The sequence below is a fragment of the Cryptomeria japonica genome, chromosome 6, assembly GCF_030272615.1.
Source record: "Cryptomeria japonica chromosome 6, Sugi_1.0, whole genome shotgun sequence".
In the NCBI taxonomy this organism is placed as follows: domain Eukaryota; kingdom Viridiplantae; phylum Streptophyta; class Pinopsida; order Cupressales; family Cupressaceae; genus Cryptomeria; species Cryptomeria japonica.
This window is the reverse complement of record NC_081410.1, coordinates 119,128,177-119,150,728: the sequence shown is the minus strand read 5'-3', so window position 1 is coordinate 119,150,728 and position 22,552 is coordinate 119,128,177. Positions and strand designations below refer to the sequence as shown.

General features: G+C 37.1%; 1 protein-coding gene across 4 annotated transcripts in view; it reads right to left on the bottom strand.

Annotated features, from left to right (window-relative positions):
- Window positions 1-22,552, bottom strand: part of LOC131053733 (fatty acid amide hydrolase) — a 237,331-nt gene that overhangs the window by 124,416 nt on the left and 90,363 nt on the right. For all 4 annotated transcript variants that reach the window (XM_059207212.1, XM_057988365.2, XM_059207213.1 and 1 more), the window contains one exon: window positions 21,522-21,593. In XM_059207212.1, the coding sequence (XP_059063195.1) occupies window positions 21,522-21,593 (72 nt within the window). The remainder of the gene's footprint in view (window positions 1-21,521; window positions 21,594-22,552) is intronic.

Here is a 22,552-nt window from a genome sequence, read left to right as displayed (position 1 = left end):
GATCAAGTTCTAGACAAAAGTTGCTCATATTGTCAAAAATTGTCAAAAGCAACTTTTTGTGTTTGAGAAGGTAATTAGGTGTTTGTTAGTCATGTTGGGTCAAAAGGTAGTTATAGACGTTGGGAAGGCTTACAAACCTTTATAAAGGCCTATCTTTGTTCACTACAAGTTTGGAAGGCATGTACCATGGAAGAAAATCAATAAAAGTTCTGAGTATGCTGCATTTTCTGAGTATTTTTCCACGTGACAGTCTGATCCCTGTCACTTTTCTTTGTGAGAACTGATTCATTCGTATTAGAGACTCATCGTAGATGAAAGAGGATTGAATCCTCTCTAATTTGGTCTTTGTCTCGTTCAATTTGATTGTGTTTTGAGAAAGTTATCTTAATATTTTGTAAAACACTGTCAAAACCCTACTAGGGTAGACAGTGACTTAGTAAAATGAAATAAACCTCCATTCCAGGATGAACTTAGGCCAATAAGGAATAGAGGGCCATATCATGTACTTTATTGTTTTTTTCTTGCAGGGTCCCATGCTCAATTTTGCACATGCAAATTGATGTCGAATTGCTGATTGACAGTGCCACAGTCTGAAAATACAGTGATCTCTTGGAGATTTGGGTGGTGTACTTGCTTTGATGGACTTGAGTGTTCTTGTGGAGGAAGTGAGGGGTGTGTAAGAGGGTTTCCAACATATTCCAAGTGTCTAATAACCTAAAGAATCACTGCAAACAAACAGATGTTTGACTGTCCACAAAATCACATTGACTGTCCCAGTTTTGACAGTGCCTTGAATCACTGCACTCTACATGTTTAGGAGTGGATTTGGGGTTGGTTTGGATGTCAGAGGTGTAGTAGGGTGGATTCCCATCATCATTTATTGCATTTGAAGGGTTGTGAGCAAAGAATGGTCCATTCAATGATGACTGTCCTACAGCATGTTTTGGCTGTCCTAAAACAGTGAGATGGTAATGACCTTGTAGGGTAGTTGGGAGGGTAGAGAGAGAGCCTTGTCTAGGCATGTTGGAAGTATTTGAAGGTGTGTCAAGGAGGATATGACTTTGGTGGGAAACTATTACATGTTGGGGTTTGAATACTAATGGAGTTTGGGAGTCCTAAGTGGGAAAGGCCTAGTATTGTTGGCTATTAAGGAGATCTATGGTGTTTGGGTGTTGAAGTACTTGGTATAGCATCTAAACATGTTGGTGAGTCCTATTTGGGCATGTTTCCATGATTGGATGGAGGTTGAGAAGTAAGAGTGTGTCTTTGGGGTATTGGGGCAGATTGAGAAACTAGTGGCCTTGTGAGTACCTTGTAGACTGGAGGGGTGTTGTCATCTATTTGGATGGGTGAGTTGGGAGAAAGATCTCCCTAATTGGTTGAGTTTGGTGGATGCTCTGCATCAGAAACGGTTATTGTGGCTGGAAGGACAAATGGAAATATGTATCAGCTGGAAGGAGCTACAAGGCACTGTTTGCTATCTCAACTTGATGACAACTGGCTATGCCATTGGATGTGTCATATTAACTTTGATAACCTTGTACAAATCAGTTCAAGGAGTGCAATGAGAGATTTACAGAGATTGACCAAACCGGATAACAACATCTGCAAGGAATGTCAAGTAGGAAAGCAAACAAAGAGCATATTCAGAGGAAAAGAGTACTCGTCCATCGGATAACTGGATTTGGTACACACAGATCTATGTGGTCTGACCAAACCAAGGAGCTTGCAAGGTGACACGTATTTCATGTTATTGATTTATGATTATTCTAGAATGACTTGGGTTGCATTTTTAAGAGATAAGTCTGAGGTATTAGAGAAATTTAAGATATTCAAGGCAAAAGTTGAGAATGAAGTTGATAGGAAAATCAAGTGTTAAAGGTCTGATAGAGGAGGAGAATTTATTTCTGATGAGTTTAACAATTTTTGTGAGAAACATGGCATTCGAAAACAGTTATTTGCCCCCCGAATATTGCAACAAAATGGTGTAGAAAGAATGAACCGAACTATACAAGAGGCAGCTAGAACTATGAAGAAGGAACAAAATTACTAGAAGTCTATTAGAGAGAGGCAATTCACACAGCAGCGTACACTCTTAACAGAATTCTATACCAGAAGAAATATAGGAAGACATCCTATGAACTTTCGCATGGTAGAACTCCGATAGTAAAATATTTCAAAGTATTTGTAAGCAAGTGCTATATCCAGAGAGATGAGGATAATCTTGGAAAGGTCGACAACTGATCAGATGAAGGCATATTCTTAGGCTATTCAACAAAGAGCAAGGCATACCGGTGTTACAACAAGAGGTTGAATAAGATGATTGAAAGTGCAAATGTGAAAGTTGAATGTAATTCAAAAGACTTGGAGATATTGGCAGGATATGAATCTGATGAGTCCGATGGAAGGAAAAAGGAAAAGGAAATCAGAAGTCAAGAAAAGAAAAATCAAGATGCTCTGGCATCTACATCCAAAACCCCAAGATATGTTCAAAAGAATCATTCAGAATATCAGATTATTGGAGATAAGAGTAAAGGTATCATCACAAGAAGCAAAGCAACTCAAGAACAAGTCTTGTTGTGTTTACTATCTGAAATTGGGCCAAAGACGTAGAAGAAGCTTGTAATTATCAGAATTGGATGAAGGCAATGAAAGAAGAGCTGGATCAAATTGAGAAAATTAGACATGGGAATTAGTTAACAAACTGAAGGCGAGGATGTAATTGGAACTAAGTGGGTATTCTAGAACAAACTGGATGAGGATGGAAAGATTGTAAGAAACAAAGCAAGGTTGGTTTGCAAAGGTTATACTTAGATTGAAGCCATTGATTTTGATGAAACTTATGCCCTAGTTGCTCGGATGGAGGCAATCGGGATGTTCTTGGCATTTGCAACATTTAAGGACTTCAAGGTTTATCAGATGGATGTGAAATCAGGATTCTTGAATGGAGAATTGAAAGAAGTCTATATTGAACAACCGAAAGGTTTCAGGTTGAAAGATAATCCAAACATTGTTTGCAGATTGAAGAAGGCTTTGTACGGACTGAAACAAGCCCCTAGAGCTTGGTATGAAAGGTTAGACAAGTATTGATTGATCAAGGATTTCAGAAAGGTTCGGCTGACAACAATTTATATTTCATGACTAATTCAAGAAAAATCTTAGTTGTTGTAGTGTATGTTGATGATATAATCCTTGGAGGAAATGAAGGTATGCGCAGAAGATTTGCTAATGAGATACAGAAGGAGTTTAAGATGTCCATGATTGGTAAGTTAAATTTCTTCCTTGGTTTGCAAGTTAATCAAAATGATAAAGGAATTTTCATTTCTCAGTCTAAGTACATCAAAGAGTTGTTAAAAAAGTTTGGTTTGGAGAACTCCAAACCGGTGTGTGCACATATGACCACTAGATGCAAGTTAACTAAGATGATAAATCTCCTAAGGTAGATGCAAGCCAGTACGGGTCAATGATTGGAGGACTGTTATATCTAACCGTCACCAGACCAGATATCATGTATGTAGTTTGTTTGGCAACTAGATTTCAGTAAGAACCAAAAGAATCACATGTGGTAGTAAAAAGAATCTTCAGATATGTGAAAGGCATGAAAGAGTTTGGTTTGTGGTATCTTAGGAACTCAAATTTTACCCTTATAGCTTATATAGATGAAGATAGGGCCAAAAGTGTTGATGACAAGAAAAGTACAAGTGGAGGAACATTCTTTCTTAGCTCTCGGTTAGTTGCTTGGTCGAGTAAGAAGTAAAACTCTATGTCTCTATCTACAGTTAAAGCAGAATACATTGCAGCATCTTCATGTTGCACACAGATTTTATGGATGAAGCAGACTTTGAAGGACATTGGTGTAAAGTTCTGTTAATGCATGATAGCTTATGCAAGATAAGATCTTCCTAACCTTCCTTGTTTTGTTATTTATCTACATGATTCATGTCTGACTTATATTAAATGCTATAAGTTATCGGGTTAGATTAGCCGATACATACTTGCTATCGGATGCATAAACATTGGCACCGATTCACATCTGTTATCCGGCTTAATTATATCGAGCATATTTGTTATCGGGTTTAATGAATACACCGCTTCATTTGGCATTAACATTGGTTAACAAATGCACCGGTTGGAATATATTCATTGTGCACTTTGAATCATCGGTGTTTGTATGAACCGATTCATTAAATTGATCAGTCATTATATTATGATATTACAATATGCTATCGGGGGTTTTTGAACCGATAATCAGCATTGTGTTAATGGTATAATTGTAAAGGCACCGATCAATGGGTGCATTGATCGGTCATGCCTAAAAGGCATGACCGGTCAATACACCAATTGACCGGTTACCTAAATAATATATATGCCAATTGAATTCATTTGGAGAAGACATAGAAAATATTAAATGATCTCTCTCCTTCAGACCTGCAGATAAAAAAAAATCAAATTTATTAGACATTGACATAATTCCTCATATCCATATATAGCATTCATAGTTCATAACTTGTTCTTTAATTAAAATTGAAATAACTTTACATGGTATCAGAGCCAAGGTAATCGAACCTAAGGCTATTCAATTTTGATAAAATTCAAGGACTAAGTTACAAACTACATCACATTTCCATAATGGCCAATGCTATCAGATTCGAAGATAGACTCGGAGGTAGCGAAGATTTTTCAGCTTGGAAGTTAAGAATCAAAATGATTTTAAGAGAAAACAAAGTTGATTCATATGTCCAAACTGAAAGTGCACAACCAGAAGATGAAACCGAGAAATCCACATGGATCGAGGGAAATGATAAGGCTATTAAAATAATAGTGGATGGGGTAAGAAATAATATAATGCCCATCATTAGAAAGCAGGAGACGGCTTATAAAATGTTCAAGGCACTTGAAAGGACATTTGAGATATCAAATGCAAGTCGTACTCTAGCACTAAAACGAGAAATAAATCATATCACCATGAACAAAGGGGAAACAATCAATGCCTACTTCATGCGGATATCAGTTCTAAAAGATGAACTTGCAACTCTAGACTACGAGATCCGAGGCAAAGAACTAACACTCATTGCTTTAGATGGGTTGCCTAGTGGATGGAGCACATTCGTCCAAGGCATCAGTGCAAGGTCCAAATATCCTAAGTTTGAAAGACTAAGAGATGACTGTCTACAAGAAGAATCCCGATTGAACAAGGTAGGAATAAAACAAAAGAATATAGACGAAGACTTGCAAGTCCTAAATACAAACATCAATAAGAAGTACAAAAAGAAGCAATTCAGGAAAAGAAAAGCTAAACAAGGCAAGAACACTTCTAAGAAAGACCTATCACATGTTCAATGTTATAGGTGTGACAAATTCGGACACTATGTTGCAAACTATCCGGAGAAAGGGAAGCAAGCCACATTTGCAAAAGTGAGGAAATCTAGAAAAGAAAATGACTCCGAGAACTATGTCCTCTACTCAGCACTTACAAGCCATACTTCAAACAAATCTAACTCATGGGTGATCGACAGTGGTTCATCCAGACACATCACCGGCTTTAGAGAAATACTAGACTCCATGATAGAGAAAGATGATGAGGAAGTAACCATCGGAGACGATTCTTCACATCCAGTCAGAGGAATTGGAACCTGCACCATCAAACTGAAGACAGGCATGTCACTACGACTTGAAGAAGTACTATATGTTCCAGGCATCAAAAGAAATCTAATCTCCATATCAGCACTAGAAAATCAAGGATACAGAGTGACCTTCATGGAAAACAAGGTGTTGGCTTGGCCAAAGAGATCCTCCATCAAAGACGCTAAGGTCATTGGTCGAAGACAAAGCTATTTGTATGAGCTATGTACAGCGCCCAATCTAGCATTGATCCATGAAGCAACTAATGCAAACGAAGTATGGCACAGGAGATTAGGCCATCTGAATTATAGAGCTTTGTCAACCATGGGAAACCTTGTCACAGGTCTACCTAAGTTGAAGCAATATCATTCAGAGGCATGCAAAGGGTGTGCCTTAGGTAAAAATACCAAAAATGCATTTCAGAATAGTACTAGGAAAACTAGCAAAGTTTTGGAGTTAATTCATTCTGATGTATGTGGACCTATGTCCGTACCCTCGGTAGGGGGATTTTTGTACTATGTAATTTTTGTTGATGACTACTCTAGAAAGACGTGGATCTACTTTCTGAAATGTAAAGAATCAGAAGAGATCCTAAGTAGGTTCAAAGAGTTTAAAACATTAACAGAAAATCTCTCTGAAAACAAAATTAAAACCTTAAGAACTGACAATGGGGGGGAATACACATCAGGACTATTTAAAGACTTTTGTAGAAATTATGGGATTAAGAGGGAGTTGACAATACCTTATAATCCACAACAAAATGGAGTAGCTGAAAGGAAAAATAGGACCATAGTAGAAGCCGCCAAAGCCATGATACTAGATCAAAATCTAAACTTGAACCTTTGGGCAGAAGCAACTAACACTGCTGTGTACATACAAAATAGATGTCCTCATTCACACCTTGAAGATAAAACTCTTGAGGAAGTCTTTACCAAGACAAAACCAGATATCAGCCATCTTAGGATATTTGGGTGTCCGGTCTATATTCATGTACCTAAAGAGAAAAGACTAAAACTAGAACCCTCTGGAAAAAGGGGAATATTTGTAGGATACAGTGAAACTTCTAAAGCCTACAGAATCTATGTACAAGGGCAGAGAAATATTGAACTCAGTAGGGATGTAATCTTCGAAGAAGATTTAGCCTTCAAAAGGGCCCAAAATACAATAGAACCTGAAATTCATAATCCTACTCCTAACCTAGAAGAAGAACCTACTCCTGAGCTTCAGAGGGAGTATCTTGAGGAAACTATAAGTGAAACACAAGACCCACCTATAGATAATCGCAATAAAAGACCACTATGGGCCACCAAAACTATAGCAGAAGCTCAAAAGTTCGTTGCTCCTTCAGGAACCTTCAGGGAAAGCAAGAGGCCTAATAAATTCATCAACTATGTTGCACTTATGAATGATCTCTCTAAAGCTGAACCTAACAATGTTTCAGATGCACTCAAACATCAAGTATGGATAGATGCCATGACTGAAGAATATCAGTCCATTATGAAGAATGATGTTTGGGAGATTGTTCCTAGGCCAACCAAGAAGTCTGTCGTGTCTTCTAAATGGTTGTTTAAAATCAAGCATGCTGCAGATGGCAGTATTGAAAAACACAAGGCCAGATTTGTAGCTAGAGGGTTCTCACAGAAGGAAGGAATATATTAGGAAGAAACATTTGCACTTTTTGCCAGGTACACATCAGTAAGAGTTGTCCTAGCCATTGCAGCAGCAAAGGGGTGGAAGGTACATCAGATGGATGTTAAGACAGCATTCCTAAATGGCGAGATCGTGGAAGAAGTCTACTTAGAGCAACCTGAAGGGTTTGAAATTCATGATGCAAAGTCTCATGTGTGTAGACTCAAGAAAGCTCTTTATGGGCTCAAACAGGCTCCCAGAGTTTGGTATGAAAGAATTGACACCTATCTCTCAAAGCTGGGTTTCTCTAAGAATGATGCAGATCCTAATCTCTACCTCAAAAGAAATAAAGGTGATATGTTAATATTAATTTTATATGTTGATGACTTATTAATTACAGGAGATGATCATCTAATAGATCAATGCAAGAAAGATCTATCCACAGAATTTGATATGAAAGACTTGGGGCTTCTTCATTACTTCCTAGGATTGGAAGTATGGCAGAATTATGATAATATTGTACTGAACCAAGGGAAGTACACCTTGGACATATTGACAAGATTTGGAATGCTAAACTACAGACCCATGACCTCTCCTGTGGAAACCAACTTCCATAAACTTAAAGAAGCAGCAGCAGAATCAAGACCTACTAACCCCACTCAATACAGGCAGATGATTGGGTCCCTGATGTATCTAGTAAATACAAGGCCAGATATCTGCTATGCTGTTAATGCCTTAAGTCAGTTCATGTGTGAACCTAAGGAGATACACCTGGTTGCACTAAAGCATATAATGAGATATCTACAAGGTACCCTAAAGCTTGGTCTTAAATATGAAAAGGTTGACATAGATCTACATGGATTTACAGATTCAGATTGGGCTGGCAGTGTGACTGACAGAAAGAGCACTTCAGGGTGCTGCTTCAATTTAGGGTCAGCCATGATATCCTGGATCAGCAGAAAACAATCTTCAGTAGCTCAGAGTTCCACAGAGCCTGAATATATTGCAGCTTCAATGGCTGCCCGAGAAGCAGTATGGCTAAGGAAATTGCTCGTGGGATTATTTGGAGAACCTATGAAACCTATAGTCATTCAATGTGATAATCAAAGCTGTATAAAACTCTCTGTAAATCCATTATTTCATGACAGGTCCAAACATATTGAGATTCCATATCACTATGTACGAGATATGGTTGACAGGAATGTGATAAAGTTAAAATATGTGTGTACAGGAGATCAGACTGCAGATATTCTGACCAAACCACTTTCCAGAGTGAAGGTTGATCACTTCAGAAAGGGTTTAGGTATGATAGAAAGGTAATCTGCTTTGTAATCTATACTTACATATATTTAAGATGTTTAAGGTGTAAACTTCTTTGTCATGTTTGGACTATCTCTTGGCTTCTTGCCACCTGTGTTCATATCTAAGAGGTGACGATCTCTCAGATACTGAACAGTTGTATGTAGACATCATAAGGTGACGATCTTATGATAGTCAAACCAGTAATCATGTTGGATCACTGGTAAGTCATGGATGTGCCATGACTATGTTGTGATACAACATTTGTACAAATGTTATTCAATTATCACAACTTGGATATGATGAGAACTTAAGCACTTCTCATATGGTTATCCTTGTATTGCGTGTTAGGCAATACTGATATCACGTGTAGGTGATATCTCAACCATTGATCATGTTGGATCTCTATTAAGCCATGGATGTGCCATGACTATGTTGTGATAAACATTTATAAATGTTATTGCACTTATCACAACTTGGATATGATGAGAAACTAACCTTTCTCATAGACTTATCCTTAAGTATTGCGTGTTAGGCAATACTGATATCATGTGTTAGGTGATATCTTGATGAATCTTACAAGATCACATGTTTTGGTGATTTCTCACATGATCAGGTGATGATTCTCTTATTTAAATAAAAAAAAAATACTTTATGTCACATGCTCAAGTGATGTTCTTCTATTTTGTATCATATGTCTTGATGGTACTTCTCATGTATAAATGATTTTTGCTGACTGACATTATCTTAGTTATGAAAAGGAAATGTGATGCAGGTTGCCTTATCTTCCAAAGCTAAGAGGGAGTGTTAATGCATGATAGTTTATGCAAGATAAGATCTTCCTAACCTTCCTTGTTCTGTTATTTATCTACATGCTTCATGTCTGACTTATATTAAATGCTATAAGTTATCGGGTTAGATTAGCCGATACATACTTGCCATCGGATGCATAAACATTGGCACCGATTCACATCTGTTATCGGGCTTAATTATATCGAGCATATTTGTTATCGGGTTTAATGAATACACCGCTTCATTTGGCATTAACATTGGTTAACAAATGCACCGGTTGGAATATATTCATCGTGCAATTTGAATCATCGGTGTTTGTATGAACCGATTCATTAAATTGATCAGTCATTATATTATGATATTACAATATGCTATCGGGGGTTTTTGAACCAATAATCAGCATTGTGTTAATGGTATAATTGTAAAGGCACCGATCAATGGGTGCATTGATCGGTCATGCCTAAAAGGTATGACCAGTCAATACACCAATTGACCGGTTACCTAAATAATATATATTGCAATTGAATTCATTTGGAGAAGACATAGAAAATATTAAATGATCTCTCTCCTTCAGACCTGCAGATAAAAAAAAATCAGATTTATTAGACATTGACATAATTCCTCATATCCATATATAGCATTCATAGTTCATAACTTGTTCTTTAATTAAAATTGAAATAACTTTACAAGTTCGATGACCCTATCTCAATTATGTGTGACAATACCAGTGCAATAAATATTTCAAAGAATCTGGTACAACATTCCAGAACAAAGCATATATCTATTCGGTACCACTTCTTGAGGGAGAAAGTGTTGGATAATGAAGACTTGAATATGTACCTACAAAGGAAAAGATTGTAGATATATTCACTAAGGCATTATGTAAAGATATTTTTGAGTATCTCCGACAGAAGTTAGGGGTATTACCCCTTTCCAATTTGAACTAATGTGCATTTGGATGTGCATTGGTCTAGAGAGTGACTTGCATATTCTTTTCTGGACTAATGCTTGAGTGCTTCCTCTTAGGGGGGTAGGAGTGAGTTTCATATGGGGAGTTTGGCCTGCCTTTGTCATTGTTCTCAAAGGGAGAGAGAGAGAGAGTATGATGTGTGTTGATATTCTTATTGTCTTGATGGATGTTGCCATCAATGACAAAGGGGGAGATTCTTAGCATTATGTTATATATTGTCGTTGATGTCAAATCCTGTGGTCCAGTTAGGTCTGGATGTGGTATATTGAGCAACAGTAGAAGATTGGTATGTATGTGATGTTGATGGTCGTTTGGTGATTTCCCGGAAGATTTGGCTTCTCAGAAGATGTGTTGATGATGTTACTCAATGCTATTTTCGGGTCTGACTTAATCCGGAAGTCAAGGTGTTGATTCGGAAGTTGAGGGTGTGTAACGGCATTTTTGTTTTGGGTCCGGCATTGGTAATATATGCAACGTGTTGATATGTTCGATGAGGAACGTTGTGATGTGGTCTACTTCTCATTCCTTCCCACCACCGAAATGTTTAGTATTGACCTATTTTAGATCTTTGTCTTGGCCGACTTGGAAGATTATGTTTTTTCGAAGACATTATATGTATGTGTATGATCTGGATGAGTTTGTGTGGCATTTTTGTGAATGGCTAATTGTGCTGAAGATATGCGAGATTGAAAGAATCCAGTTTTTGTTGTGAAGTGTGTTGTGGATAGTTACCAAAAATAGTTCTAGCAGTGTAGACTATGTTTCAGTGGTGGATTTTCTTTTCTATCTTTCTTTCTTCGGCAATGAGCCCTCCAGCAGTGAGCCTTTCTGGGCAGTGAGCCCTCTTGCAGCGAGCATTCTTGGCAGTGAGCCATCCTTTGTAAAAATAACCTTAACCGGTGTTTTTATATTGAGAATTAGCATTCTCTGTGGTTTTTCTTTTCTTCAGTTTTTCGGGTAAATTTTGGTTTTCTTTGTGTATGATTCATGATTTCATGTTTTTTTTTGTCTTGATTATTTCTGCTAGTTGTTCCAGATCTATGAATAAAGTTTTAAAGAAGATTTTAATTGTTAATTAATTCACCTCCCCCTCTCAATTGCTCGGATATTCAACAGCTTGAGCCCTCTACATACCCTTCATTTGGTGCATCGGCCTTTTCCTTGACCGGCTAAGAACCTGTAGCAATCTCTAGTGTGGTATTGCCACTCGGGTCCACCTATACTATCTCTATCGAGTCAATAACATGGACTTTACACTCCATCTCACCTTTGGCTCTCTGTTCTCCTCCTACTTCATGCTCTTTCCCTACAACTTCCAACTGTGCCATTTCCCACTCTAGCAAAATGTAATGATCCATTCTAATTTTGCCTTCAAAATTTCAGTTTGTTGAGCTTGACATTTCATCAAACACTTTGCATGAATTGTCTGGTTGTCAAGTTTCTTGTTTGTTGTGTGAGTTTGAAGATTTATATTTGATGCAAAACCACATAAAAATGTATGGAAATGATACTCATCACATGCATATAATTTAAACAATGGACGCTTAAAGAAATTGCATCATGAGAGGCACAAATCAAAGCTTGTTGTTCAATACATTGTGACTGATACCACTTAAATCTATATTGTAACTTCATACAAGAGTACCTATCTGTTGTGACCTTTTTCCACACATCGTCGCATTGTAAATGGGGACCCCCCAATTTTCTGCTTTTTAGGGTTTTTACTTTTTAGTTGCCAATCTTCGCAAGCCTAGAGTTGGGTTTTTCAGAGAGTTTTCCAAATTCCTCAAGCCAATTGGACCAATTGTGATCAAAAGAACATTTAACATCACAGAAGTGCTAAGGTAGGCCAAAGGACGAAAAACGCAACTGCTTAGGGTCAATTCTGACAACTTCCTATTTTTGTGGGATTCTACTTTTTGCTTTTTGCTTTTTCATTTTTGGCACTTTAGGACCAATCCGGGAGCAACTTTTTCACAACTTTTCCAAGAAAGTGGCGTGATAACACATGAAGTCCGCCCTACACATGATGAAAAATGACTTGCAGCCAAGTAAAGTCTGCCAAGGCCAAGAAGAAATGACATGACAAGGTGCAAACTCCACCCAACACAAAGCAAGACATGACTTGCTAATGCATCAACTCCGTCCCTCCAAGTTAGAAAATTGTCTTGACAAATGCAAAGTCCGCCAAGGTAAAGACAACAATGACTTAACAAGTGCCAAAGTTTGCCAAGGGAAAAGTAAACATGACTTGCTAGTGTATGAAGTGTGCCATGCCTTATTAATGCAATGGCATGACAACACGCAAACTCTGCCACGCCTCATGAAGGCATTGTCCTAACACATAGTAAACTCCACCAAGAAGGGGTTGGAAATGGTGTAATAACACATGAAGTCCGCCAAGGGGAGGTTGAACATAGCATAACACTAAGTGAAGTCCGCCAAGTATGATCAAAGAATGGTATAACATATGCCAAAGTCCACCATAGGCAAAAGGTTTGACCAATTTTGAAATACAAGAGAGAAATTTCACTTGACACTTAGAATATTTTTCAACACACCCAAAACAACAACAAAAGGGCAGTGGCCACATATTTATTCCTCACACCTCCTTCATAGGTATGGCCCAACATACATTACAACCTCCTCAAGGAACTCCACACTCATCCAATCTGATACAATCTGCACTATCACCAAAAATAACAACATAAACTCAACAAATCATAATTTAATCAAAAAGATAAACAACAATAACTCCATGAGTGGTCTTCGGACATGTAGTGTCACAGTTAAAACACTTCGTTGGTGAAGCGGCTACCAAGGTTCAAATCCTTGCTGGGACATTGTTCTTGCAAGGCCTTGTGCCTTCGCTAGGCCGTTGTGCTCGTGGATTTGAACAAGTGAAGTGTGGGAATGAGATCCCCCGTTTGTGGCCTCACCGGTTCATAGCTCCAGGTCAAAAGCGTTTCATGTGGAGTTGGAGGGCGTGTCGTGCCAGCATCACCAGCCATGTTAAAAAGTTTACCCGGCATAATTTAAAAAAAAAAATAACCCCATGAGTGGTATGGCAGGCATATGGTACGTCCCTTCCATTCCCTAAAGTGTATGGACAAGGGAGTAGATGACCAACAATAAGCTCCTTCAAACTTCAAGTCGAACTCCTACAAGATCACTCAATCGAGGCATTAATAGACTTATCAAACCCAATAAATCAAAGTACAACAAAAATCTTCATCTTCGACAATATACTTGAATATTTGTCACTTGCAAGCGCACAAACAATTTCTAAATGAAATCATTCTAAACAATTGGGGATAGGGTTCGTCCTCAAAACTAGTATTTTCAAGAAGTTTTTTGTCCTAGAGAAAGTCGGATACGAACACAAGTTCTCTCATATGTAGAAGCAAATATCATAACAAGTCTAACCTCAACAATGAGCTCGCAACCTCTTTTATAACATATTGGAGGAAATAAAATAATGCTTTCCTCTTTTCCCTCCAAAAGCTCGTTTTTTAAAATAAATAATAATCTTTCATGTGAGCAAAGTCCTCCTTGTGCCTAGGCATCCACCTTAAGGCACAACTTAAAAACACTTTTTTATTAAATAATTATGCCTTAGTTGCCTTTTCAATATTTCCTCTTTAGTACACCTTAAGTTATAACTATTTAATTATTTAATTATTCAAACAAGTTGCGGAAAGCATCAAAATGAAACAAAAATGAATTTCTGGCCATACCATAATGTTTCTAAAGACTTGGAGAGATGAACTGTAGCAACTTGGCATAAGAAGTTTGCAAAGCTCCCAAAGGGACAAAATCACATTTTAAATGCATCATAAGGCTTACCAAGATCACGTGAACTCATTGACATAAACAAACTATTGCTTGATCAATTCTATGCTCTCGAAGAAAGTTGGAGTTCTCCCTTCCACACCAATTAGCCAATGGGAAAACTCGAAAAATAAGCTAATTGTTCAGAAACTGATTATGCTCAAGAAGGGGGCATTACACATTGCACCAAGGAAATCAACATGTTGAGCATCCAGTTGGATTAAAACATTCACGGTGACAAGGGATGATTGTGCTATAATTTTTGCACAAAGCCTAAGGCATAATCATGTGATGGTGCTGTTTTAAGTTGCCAACATATTCATCATGGCACCAAGTAGAAGACTTAATCAAGTTTTTCTTGAGGCTGAGATTCAAGTATTAGAGCATCAAGATTGGAAAAGAAAGAGTGTTCACCATATCAAGTCATTAGTTTTAGATAAATTTAATGGGCTACAGGAAAAAGTCTTCCAAGTTTGAATAGCTTACAATCACTTTTGCTAAACAATGGCTTTTTTGGCATAAGTGTGACTTCCACCAACATTCATTTTCATGAAAATACAATAATTTGACTTCAAAGTTTGAATGAAAACATTTGCAGCAGAAGTTTGATAGTAAGCTATCAGGAAAAAGTCACTGCATTCTTGTATTCTTAGATAATAAAAAAATAGATTGTTTTGAGTCACACTTTGTATGAGCAAAATTTGTCTATTTCAATTATAGCTTTAAATGTAGTTTGGCTATTTTCTTCATGAAATCATGTGGTATTCACTTGAATCCATGTAGATTTATTGGTGTTTGATTTTGCCAATAGTCGTCATTCATTTGTATTTTTCTTTCAAATTTATCCCTAGCCAATTTTTTTTTAAAAAACTTTAAAACAAGTTGGATTGCAATAACTTAGATGATTGTACGTTTAAGTTAGAATATAATTCCATGTGCTGAAACAACTCTACCCAGAATGCGCCGTGGATGGCGAGCATTGGTCAGAGGATCTTTAAAACAGTTGCTTATGCAGAAAACTCTAACCAGCATGGCGCCGAGATGGCGAGCATTGGTCAGAGGATCTTTAAAACAGATGCTTATGCAAAAAACTCTAACCAGCATGGCGCCGAGATGGCGAGCATTGGTCAGAGGATCCCCTATTCTAAAACGGGAATGGGAACTCTACGCCAAGTATGTGCTACCCACTCCAAACGGACAGGGGCGACCATATGACGGAGTGAAAACTATAATGCTTGTTTGATTAGTAATGCAGAAACTGAAAACACTCAACACCCGGAATGTGCTTTCCGACCCAAGAAGGGAGAGTAGCTACCATAGGGTGGAGGATAAACTTATTACAACAACTTAAGTGAGTTTGAGAATTACAACTAGAAATGAAGCATGATACCAAGACTGCCAGTACTACTGTCAGCCTTTACAAAGTGTGGATTCCTCTGTTCAAATCTTGTAGAATTTCTAAGGGATCACATTACATTATGGAGAGCCATTATGAACTTAAGTGGAAATACTAAATCCAATAGCTTCAAAGATCAATATACTGGATCTCCCGATTCCTATTACAAATCTGCACATTAAATGCATAAACAGCAGTCTATAGGACTACTTCACATGCTCATATTCTTCACATATAACCTCCAAATGACCAGCAATCAGATGCAATAACCCTTATTAATGGAGATGCTTAAGACAAGACAAAGAAACCAACCCAAAACCCATGCATACAACCTGCACGAATTTCAATGCACTCCCAAATGGTACGGTATAGCAGAATGGTACGATTTGCTCTTAAAATTCAATGCAAGCTTCTAAAATGCTACAAACTTAGGAAATGCAACACCTAGGTCAAACAAATGCAATGGGCTAATACCCAGAATGATATTTTTGGTGTTTTCTGTTTTATGAATGGAAAACATGCAGTCGCGGTTTCCTGGATGCAGAAAACTGAATACACTATAATGCTTAAATGATTAATAATGCAATACTCTGAAGATAAACTACTATCAAATGCAATACATAGAGATTAAATCACCACTAGTTGTTGTCTTTCAAACAAGAAGCGATGCCTGTGCTAGAAGGCCTTCATTCCTTGAAGCAAATCCCAAAGCCAGACGGCAGCCAGACAAAATTCTGCAAAAAGATCCCTCCATGATGCACAAGACTCCAATATATAGATTCCTTGGACTCCACGAAACCCTAAATGCAACTTCACCTCAAACCCTAATCTCACCTTCAACATGGCGTCCCATCTTTCCTAGCGCAAAAGTCAAGGTATATAATAAAGTCTTCACCTTGGTAAGTCACGCCTTGGTTTTGACTTTGGTTTAGGACAAGAAAAATATTAAATATACTCCATGAAGGCACCACCCTTAGAAACCCCCTTTTAAGTTGTCATTAAGTCATTTGACTAGGCCAAGGGTAAAATAACATTATAATTATAATGTTATTTAAAATTGAAATTACTTGACTTCTCAACCTTGCATTCTGGAGCTCGAATCTGTCTACGCCCTTTTGAGTTGACTGAACAAGAAAAGGAGATTGCCTGATGCCACCTGGATACTGCCAAAAATAGAACTTACTAAAAATAGTAAATTCTAAGAATTGCCTCGAAAGCAGAGATGAATATACCGTTGCGAAGCTCTCTGAGCAACCAGAAAGAAGCCGCCAAGGGAACCATCCAAAATGAACAAAGTCCTCCTCAAAAATAGGAAACCCTAATTATACCTTCCGACTGGCCTCCGAGTTTCCAAACAAAAGACCAACGGTCGCAGAGAAAATCAGGTCCAAGAAGGGGACATTACATTTGGCTATTTTCTTCATGAAATCATGTGGTATTCACTTGAATCCATGTAGATTTATTGGTGTTTGATTTTGCCAATAGTCGTCATTCATTTGTATTTTTCTTTCAAATCTATATTGCAGCCTAATTCTAATCATTACTTTATCTAGTAGGAAGTTGAGTGTTCTTGATAGTTCATCCTTTTTTTAATCAAAAAATCCTGCAGCTCATGATTGTTAACTAATCTAGTCCTTGCATCTGGGGCAAAATCATAATCAATTAGCTATTTACATTCAATGCAAACCCCCATCAAAATCTTATACAAAGTGCATCTTGTAAATTTTGTTAATAGCTTTAAGCTTTAGGTTTAGCTAGATCTCAAAGAGGTTCCCCTTACGATTTGAAAAATGGTCCCACTATATGTGTTGTCTAGCAGCAGACAGATTAAAATCCTAACAAAGAATGACACATGCTAATCAACAAAGATGATAAGCTTCATCACCAATGCTTATAAAGGCAAACTGAATATTTCCTTGGTAAGTGCACAAAATGAAAAGAAGTTGACTAATGTTAGCAAACAAATTTCTTTACTGAGAATTCAGAAAAATGTTGAATGTGCAATTCTTATAGTCCAAATCAGAAGCAACTTGAATGGTTGCGGCAGCAATTTCAAGAAACGTGGCAGATTGGTCCAATGAGGCAAAGCTGTGTAAGGCTAATTGGAATCCAAAAGACAGAGTAGGGTATTGATCCTCATCTAATGTTTTCTTAGCTTTAGTGGTGCAAAAGGCTTTCTAATTGGGAAGGTGTGATCCATAAATGGATCAATCAAAGTTAGTGAAATCATATAACTTATTCACCTAATGTTCTCATTAATATTTTCCTTTTACTTCACACTCTTAATGACTTATTCAAGCAACAAGCATAATTGAATAGATTTTTTGTAATATCCCGGATAATTTTTTTGTTTTTAGCACAATAAGAATTACAAACAAACACGTAACCCATTAAGGTTAGAAAATATAATCTCAATGCTTGCTGAAATTGTAACCCTTCCACTTTCTGATCACCAAGTGCCCAATGTGGGAAGGCAAGAGCATACTGTGATAAGGTGTCTGTTAGCTCACTGATTTGCTGGAAATTATAAAGCAAGTACAATGTTGGGCGGCAAGCCAGCCCCTTCCACTTTTCAGCGGGATGAAGAACAAGAACTTGGCGGTAAACCAGCCAAGGGAACAAAAGCATAACCAAAACCAAATCACTCTACCACTTATGCAGCGGGAGGACTTATGCATAAAAACTATCACTCCACCGCATATTTCAGCAGGAGGACAATACCACTCAACCACTTATTCAGTGGGAGGACAGAAGCACAAAGAAATTACAAACACTAAGGCGGCCCAGCAAGCCTCTTCCACTTATGCAGTGGGGATTACAATAAGCACTTCAAGTTCAATATGAGGTTAGTACTACTAACCAATGATACAAGATGATTACAATGAAGTACTACAACATTCAATCATAGACTAGAACTGATTTCAGGCTAAAACATAAAAACAACAATTCTGATATAAATACCAGCATCTCCAAAAATGGGCTAGCAACATGGAAATGCGCATAACTCTTCTAAATCAGCTCAAAAATGCTCACAAACTTAGGTGAACAAATGTTATGACCAAGGCGAATCAACCAGGAGCTCAAACCAACACCCAAATCTCCACACACAAAAGGCACGCAAACCAAGGCACTACAGGAAAGGTACGGCCAGCTGCAAATTTCGGTTTGCTTTTAAAAAATCATATCATCACCAAACCCAACACCCTTCCAGAGGAATGATTGCTTCTCCAAGGCGCTTCCGACGAGCCTCTACCCAGAAGAAACGGATGCTCAGGAAGAGAGTTATAATCAGAAATCCGCTTCAGCCACTCCAAACCAGCACCATAGAAAACTCACCAAAACTCTAAAACTAATAATCCTCACACCAAAATCAACTCTAAATCACACCCACCAGCTAGGTACTATATTGCAAGTACAAAACTGTGCTAGCTAGGAAGCCTCAACTCCGAAGCTCAATTTTGCTCTCCATTTCGGCAACATAACAATGCAAATTCTTTTGATGATCCAAATGAGAGCCCAAGGCTCTTATTTATAACTTTTTGCTCCCTAAATTCAAATGCAAATGTGCCCAAATACTTCCAAATTACATGTCACTCCATTATCCCCCCCAAAGGCACCCAAATACATTTGAAAAATATGAAATAAATCCCTCAAGGGTGGCATCCCCTTCCCTTAGGCAAGTTCAAACTTTTGCCTCGGATAATAACTTGCAAACAAGACATTGGGTGATGCTCAAGAAATAATTCGATTTCCTTTATGCCCTTGACTTAGGAAAATTTGATAAAAATCACTTAAATAAAATAAACTTCTATTTCCCAAAGTCATCCAAAAATATATAATTAAATATTTACCTTAAAATGCAAAGTTAATATTTAATAAATCATCCTACAAGCCAAATACTGCTCAAAACCCAAATGAATTGAGGACTGAAGTGCTGAACCATCCACCAGACTGAACTGAATCTCTAAACTGCCTTGCTATAAATAGAATCACCTGAACTGATACTTACTAAAAATAGTAAGTCAAGCAATATAACTCCGAAAAACATCATCTTCGCACCCAATGACAGAACATGGAGAACTCTGTAAGATAGCATCATCTAAACAGTCAGCCCCTGACTTACTAAAAATAGTAAGTTCATGTTGCACCAATGTTTGAAACCCTGATTCTTCATTCCACATAGCCTATGGGTCCCTGAGATAGGCCAATGGACCACTGAAAGCACATCATTGAGAAGGGGACATTACAGTTTTGAATCAGATTGTCAAGGTAGAACACAAACAGAGATGCACTGAATAAAATAGGAATTCATACTACTGATGTAAAATAGAAAATTGGCATGGATGACATAGTTGATCTCGATCAAATTCAACTAACAGGTTTGACCCTAAACGAGCTCCTCGTGCAAAGATGGGTTGGCTGCAGCTGAAACTGTCCTAGAAGGCGAACAAAAACAAAGTTTGTAGCATTTTCGGAAGTTGAAGCATTCTAAAATCCTTGGTTTCAATTATAGATGGTTGTTAAACTCCCCTCTAACATTCTTTACCACTAGTATTCTTCAGTTACCTCCAAGATAGGACACAAAAATCAGTAGTCTTTTCCCTGATTTTCCTTAGCAAGTTGGTTGAGTTAAGTCATTGTTGCTTCAACCTATGAGTCTTCAAAGACTAATAGTGTGATTATCAACACTAATTATGGATCAACTACTGTTTGACATGTATGTCTTTCAAACGTTCAATACTCACTGTACCCATATATTTGTATTTTAAAAAAGAAATTTGACATTGGTCCTCATTTTTTAAAGTTGGAAGTTATGAAAGAGCGTATGCAAGTAGTCATTTACTATACCAATACAAAATAGTTGATCATGTTAGACTAAGATAAGCTTATAATTGTACACAAGTTTGAATCTCAAAACAAGCATAATGAACATTGAAAACCAGACATATCAGGGATCCATGAATCTCAACAAAAGTCACGAAGTGGTGTCCAGCCATGCACCTAGGAAAATTTTGAGCTTAAATATTCTGTAGAAAAACAAATTTTATTTTATAAATTTAATAATGTAAATATCCAATATGGCAATATAAGATATATTCTATAGAATGCAAATGATTTACCATAAATATTTGTAATATCTAGCATAATAATCAGTTTACACATATTTAATGCACAGAATTGGCTAATGGTTTACAGGTTTTGATTCCTATTTAGCTCTGAAATTTTGTTATTTAAGCAATATTTCATGTACTGGTGAATTCTTCAGGTGCCAGCTTATTTACCGCAGCTCGTACTTGATCACAGCTGCACAGGACAATAATCAGCTGTTACCAGAGTATGATTTCCAATATATATTGTATGTCATAATTTGATTTTTTCTATATCCATTGCAATTGTCCTACACTTATAAATAAAACCAGAGATCCCTTGTGTGTGCCTCTCTTTTTATTTCTTATTATGGAAAGCAATACAATTTTATTCTTTTCTAAATATTTTTTATGGCTTTACTTAACCTTTTATTCTTATGAATTAAAATGAAAATTTATTTCTCTCCCTTGGCTTGTTAAAGATTTTATTACAAGAAAATGGCAAAGGGATCTTCATGTCTACAAATGGGAAGCCTGGTCATTACAATGAGGAAGGCAGTGATACCTCTTTTTTATTTTTTCCCTCAATCTGAGTCTTGTGAAACAACATCTTTTACAAATGTAAAAAAAATTGTATAGTTCTTCAACTACATACTTGACTAGAAATACTTCCGCCTATATCCAATCTGACCTGCATCTTTGAATCTGTGCAATATTTATCTTTTTTAACATCCTCTATGAATTATGTAAATGCCAATCATATATAACAGCATAAACCACATATAAAAGCAATTTAAAACCTTTTTCAAATAAACTATTTAGCTTAAACTGAATTGGACAATGGACATAATTAAATTTGTTGCAGTTATCTATTTAATAGGGAAAGCATACGTACACCAACATCACATCCTCAACTGTTGCTGCAATCGGTCCTATAATCTCCACAGTTCCACCTTCACATATAGAACTGCAAAACAATATAAGATTAACTTGGAATCCTGGAGCTGTAGGGCTATAGAAAGCTTTACAGAAACAAGTTTGAAATTGGATTTGCATGCTGTGATATAAATGTTAATATTAGTCCTGCTGTTCTCATGTATTCATCAAACACATGCTAGTGTTCCTAGCTTTGTAGGAGTCACACTTGCCCATGAAGAGGGTCTTAAGATATCATTTTAGAAATGCAGTCCTTAACTTGTGTAGATAGAAATCTCTATCTTTATCACAGTACATTTTTAATGATATAATGTGACAGCCTTGCAGCTGCCCAATCATGGAATTTTTTCATTAATTACTAATTGCTTTGGTTGACAATCTTTCCACCACTTTGGTACTCCTGGGGCTCTACTTTTATCTTATGCGCCTCAGCTATCTTTTGAGATTTATTCAGTATGTCATGGTTTTCCTGCTTCATGTACCTAACCTGTCTCAGTCAGAGATATTTCATCTCCATTCTCAAAGACATGAACAAAGCCCTTTCAGATACAGGCTGGTAGAAGGTCTAAATGTTTCCAAAGTTGTAGTGATCACAAGGTCAAATCTGCCACAAAGAAACTACTTAAAAACCTTTTCACTAGAAAATGACATCCATTCCTAGTGGAAGATTTTCCTATAATACCAAAAGAAGTAATTGTTCTGGTGAAGTGTAATAGTTAACCAAAACTTCAAGTGACTAAAAGCTCGGAAATGCAATGTTAATTCAATAGAAGAGAGAAAATGATTGTCTGCATCATGTAAGATGTCAACAATGCTGTTCCAAGATCAGGAATTTAAAATGTAGTTCCTAAACCAATGGAAGGGAAGCAAAGGAAAATCCCTCTAAATTCGAAGACAGCATCAAGATATAATAAGAATTGTAAGCAATTTCTACTTTTTAACCATCAAATTCATATTCCTAGCATATCCAAGAAGCATTGTTAAATGTTG